At 37.0% G+C, this 5042-nt stretch overlaps 1 protein-coding gene and 1 long non-coding RNA gene across 3 annotated transcripts; both read right to left on the minus strand.

Annotated features, from left to right (window-relative positions):
- Window positions 1–675: 675 nt before the first annotated feature.
- LOC111717514 (uncharacterized) lies at window positions 676–1431 on the minus strand. The gene has a single exon (XM_023493010.1). It carries the CDS (start codon window positions 1429–1431, stop codon window positions 676–678), a length of 756 nt encoding a protein of 251 aa, XP_023348778.1.
- A 201-nt stretch (window positions 1432–1632) lies between these two features.
- LOC111717515 (uncharacterized) lies at window positions 1633–3020 on the minus strand. Of its 2 annotated transcripts, none has more exons than XR_002768801.1 (4): window positions 2948–3020; window positions 2294–2417; window positions 1925–2027; window positions 1633–1826 (listed from the first exon to the last, which is right to left on the minus strand). It is a non-coding gene; the product is annotated as an uncharacterized LOC111717515 (long non-coding RNA). The 2 variants fall into 2 exon arrangements; XR_002768800.1 differs by having other exon boundaries at window positions 1633–1829.
- Window positions 3021–5042: the final 2022 nt, after the last annotated feature.

Below are 5042 nucleotides of genomic sequence, written 5' to 3' on the forward strand. Positions count from 1 at the left end.
ATATGAAGAGGGCTGGCCCAAGGAGAGTTTGAACAGCGGATTACACCAGCAGCTTCCATTGCAGCAAATTTTTTCCTGGCAGACTCAAGCTTTTCTGCATCTAACCTTCTAGCCTTGGCAAAAACTGGCGGACCAGGAACGGTTGGAACAGAGTGACGAACTTGATGCTTTGGAACAGAGGCACTAAAGTCCTTAGAGGAGATAACATCAGGGTACTCAGCTAACAAATCCCTGAACTCCTCAGAGGTAGACAATAATGCAGCATACAATACTGAAGGTTTCCCTGGTTTAGTTGAGGGAACAGCGGAAATGGCTCAAGGGTTGCAGCATCTAGGAGACGGGCACCAGCAACGTCAACCAAGAGGTAGTGATGGCTGAGAAAATCTGATCCTAGGATATGCATAGAAACATCTGCTAGGAGAAAAGTCCAATCAAAACGACGAGGCCCGAATTGTAGAGCTATCTGACGAGAACCATAGGTATCCATAGCAGTACCATCGGCTGAACCCCCACACTAGGAGCTCAAGGTTGCTGAGGAAGATGTGGATAGACTGATACAGAAGCTCCAGTGTCAACCAGAAACTTGCAAGAGGAAGGATAGAACATTCTGCAAAAATATAAGGTTTGAGGAAGGAGAATCAGCGGGAATTGCATTCCAATAATCCCCGCCACTGACTAGTTTCCCGAACGGGAACAGGGAGCTCGACACTGACTAGCTGCATCTCCCCACCGGCAGTGGTACCAGCAAACTCCGGAAGAACTGGTTCTCCTATCTTCTTCTGGAACTAAGGAACAACTGGGAGACCTAGGAACAGAACCGCGAGTCCCAGATCTAGTGGACGAATTCCTCCACGGCAAGGCATACACATCCTCGAACTGCTCAGAGAGAACTTGCACAGGAACACTCCATCCACGCATCGTCCATAACTCGTCCGCGCGCAGAGCCATCCTCCGTGGGTCACTGATGGACTCAGAGAGCAAATGTGCTGGAATATCAGCTGGAAGACGGTCCATAAATAGTCCCCATAAGAAAAACCCAGGCTTCTTGTCCTCAGGGAGCAAAACTAACATTTTATCCATTAATTCAGAGGGATGTTGGTCAGATAACAAGGGTAAACTTTGTAATGCCTGATACCTCTGGAAATCACTCAACATGTACATCTGGATGAGACAGCTTCTCAGGGCTTCGTAAGGAGTGGCAGGGGGAGCTCGAACCAGGTCTAAAAGTTGAAAGGCAACATCCTGGGGCAACGCAGTGAGGCAGTGATTGAACTTGGTTCGTGAGGTTGTAATCCTTTTAACCTTGAACTGTGCCTCGGCCTGGATGAACCATACTTCTGGAGAATCGGTCCAAAAGGTCGGAAGATTTATGGAAACAGTCGTCAAAGGAACTGCAGACTGGGATAGATCACTTCCTTCTTCCTCCGGCATCTTGACAGTCGCTACTTAACAAATCCCTGAACTTTTCTTGAAATCTCGCTGGAAACCCTAATTTGGTATTTGGGTTTGAAAAACGCAGGGACCCGGTTGAAACCAATTTCAGGTACGTTGGCAAGAGAGATTATTTAACAGTCGACAGTGACAAATCACGTTGGGGTCACCAAAATGTAGCGACGCAAAATAACAAAGATATAAACTGACTGAATATATATTTTTTGTATCAGTTACAACATGGTATCTAAAAAACTGTGTAAATATATTTGGTTTGGTTTACAGAGCTTCTGGGAAGAAGACAATATTCCAGGGTCTCCACATGTTCATAATTTCTCTACTTCATCATTTTTTTTCTTCTTCATCATTTTTTTCTTATGTTGACTGCCCTGGTTCTGCTGAATCATTTGTTTGGTATATTGTTACTGCAGACACATTTTTGAAAATTTGAAAATCTAATTTTTAATTGAAACTTATTTTCTTAACTAACAACCTGTGCTGATAGAAGAACCCAAAAAAACCAGTGGCCAAAGAAAGTTGCCAGGGGTATGATCCAGTTGATTTTACTTCACTTCCGCCCACAATACGCCCTTCTCCTGAACTTTCAAATTATAAGTAAGTAATTAAGTAAGTAATTATTTATTTATGAAATATAACAAAAATGTACGAAATTAAGTGTTTTGGGAGAAAATATTTAAAAACTTTAAAAATCGAGGTTATTGGAATATTTTACCTTTATCTAAAAAAATGAAAGGAAAAGAAAAGTTACATATTTATTGTATTAAATCTATTGTCATTAATTTTTTTTAAGTGATTTTTTTTCAAGTTAAGATTACTTCCTTCACTTTTACTTGTTTCACACCTTTTTCTTTAATGTAGTGTCCACATATATCTTCATCATGCAATGTTGAACCTATCTTCATGATTTGCTTGTTATGAACCCAGTTAAAATGGTTGATCAGGCTTAAAACATCCTCATTCTCTGCCTACCGTGTATAACATTGATGATGATTAGTTAGTTGTCGAATTCAGCTTAATTTAGTATTATTTTTATGACAATTTTAGAAATCAGAAACTTGACAACACCTAAAGTTCAAGTGACGCTCCACCATAGATGGTAATGCCTGATTCACAACAGTAACCTTGAAATCTTCATCTGATCAAGTGGAAGATATTGTCATTTATCTGGTCTTAACGTGTTTAGTTTTAATAATTTCTATCCGTTTTCCTGCATTGAAATTTGCTTATTTCATTTATTAGGAAAAAACGCATTTGAACATAATCAGTTTTGAAAATTACAAACATTGATCATGGATATTGAACAGACAAAGATTTTAAAGGTACTGTTGTGAATCGGGCATTGTCATTTTTGCATGGTAGGTCACTTGAAACTATGCTTAGTCCATTTCATGCTGTTTGGACTGATGCAAAAAGCACAAAACAACTTCTTTGAAATGACGTCCAACTATAATCACGCTGGATAAAAATTTGTTCTAATTTTTATTTTATTTTTTACCTGTTTTCTTGAGGATCTAGTTTGATAAACTGAGTGAAGACCGACCCATTCTAGGCCAGACAGAAATATCTTCAAGAAATAAATTCAATTCCTTCATTAGTGAACGTAATAAAATATGCCTGCTTAAATCTGGCCTACGAAGGCAAAGAAAAGGTCATTGACTAATTAATTAGGACCTTTTTAGGGCTTCTAAATGATAGTTCTCTATCTGTGCTCTCAGTTAGCTGTACTGTACCATTACAACTATTTACTAATATTGATATACTATAGGTTAGGCCAGAATCGACTTATAATAAACAAATATGCAGTACGCTCTTTATATAGTTTATGGTCAATAAAATTAGTAAAGGATTAGCGTACATCATCTCTCTATACACTATAACCTCGTTGGCTTCTAACAATTTGACAAAAAGTGCAATGACAATCTTTATATAAGTAGTAATCTCAGGTTTATTTGGGTGTTTGTCCGTCTGTTTTTATGCCCGATCATAACCCCTTTGCCTCAAATTTTGCACCAGGAAAGTTCTCAGCATAAATTATTAAATTCAGTACTTAATTTTTATGATTCCCATGCTAGTAGTTATATAATGACTTGTACAGTGATAACTAAAAAACTCTAAATATGCAGACACGCCTATATAGCAATACTTGTGTATAAGTGTATTTAACGTTGTTGCAAAGCAAAGATTTTACTTAACACTTAATAAATGCGCCTGTTTACACTGCACAATTGCTTATTGAAATATTTAAAGTCACAACTTGAGTCTAAAAGTCGTCTTTTAAAAGCAGAGCTTTCTGGTTTTCACTGTAAATAATATAATGTTGATTTATGACCCCATTACATTTTTAAATTAACGAACTACTCAGTCTCTGTAAGGCTGGGGACGAAGCCACATTACATGTTTTGCCAATAGATACAAAAGAACCATTCTTAATTTTAAAAACATCTCAATCTTACAGTGATCNACTTATAATTCGCAATATGCTTAACATAACACCTCAGGATGGCTGAATACATTGAAGTTAAATATTTCCCTTATTATATTGAGATGCAATGGATGAACCAGTTTCTACAAGAATACAATTTCAATCTTAAAAATCTTTCTATAGATATGATTTCACAACGGTAGCCTAAAAAGTTTTATCTCACCAAGAATGAATGAGGTATCAAATATCAATGTTTTCAAAAGAATGACTTGCAGATTTTTTTTTACACATTTTAACAGATATAGGTTTATAGCGTCCTATTGGAAATCGGGCATTTGATTCTATAAGTGTAGGGTCACTTGAAATTAAATCTAAAGGCCCTTTCTGCAAGTTTCACTGCAAAAAATGAAGAAAAAAAATCAATCATATAATATTTAATGAGTTTGTATTATTCCTTGACGTATAGCTTCCACAAGAGTGATGGGTTCATAAAACTCATCAGGATCACAACAAACAGTACAGATCAAGTATTTGTGAAATCTAAACAGTGGAGATCAAGTATTTGTGAAATCTAAACAGTGCAGATCAAGTACTAGTGAAATCTTAACAGTACAGATCAAGTACTTGTGAAATCTGAACAGTGCAGATCAAGTACTTGTGAAATATAAACAGTGCAGATCAAGTACTTGTGAAATATAAACAGTGGAGATCAAGTATTTGTGAAATCTAAACAGTGCAGATCAAGTATTTGTGAAATCTAAACAGTGCAGATCAAGTACTAGTGAAATCTAAACAGTACAGATCAAGTACTTGTGAAATCTGAACAGTGCAGATCAAGTACTTGTGAAATATAAACAGTGCAGATCAAGTATTTGTGAAATCTAAACAGTGCAGATCAAGTACTTGTGAAATCTAAACAGTGCAGATTAAGTATTTGTGAAATCTAAAATAAAGTTGAACCAAATTATTAACAGAGGCGCATATCCCCCCTTACCCCTATGAAAAAATCATTTTTTTATCCGGATGGCGGAAATTTAGGCACTGGAGACGTCTATAGATAAATTTGGCTTGTCTGTCTGTCTGTTGGTTTGTGTGTATCAAATAAACGTCAAAACGGCTGAACCGATCGGGCCCAAATTTTTTGTGGGACATCACGTGACCACAGGGA

This window comes from Eurytemora carolleeae, unplaced genomic scaffold, assembly GCF_000591075.1.
Source record: "Eurytemora carolleeae unplaced genomic scaffold, Eaff_2.0 scaffold2702, whole genome shotgun sequence".
Classification (NCBI taxonomy): Eukaryota; Metazoa; Arthropoda; class Copepoda; order Calanoida; family Temoridae; genus Eurytemora; species Eurytemora carolleeae.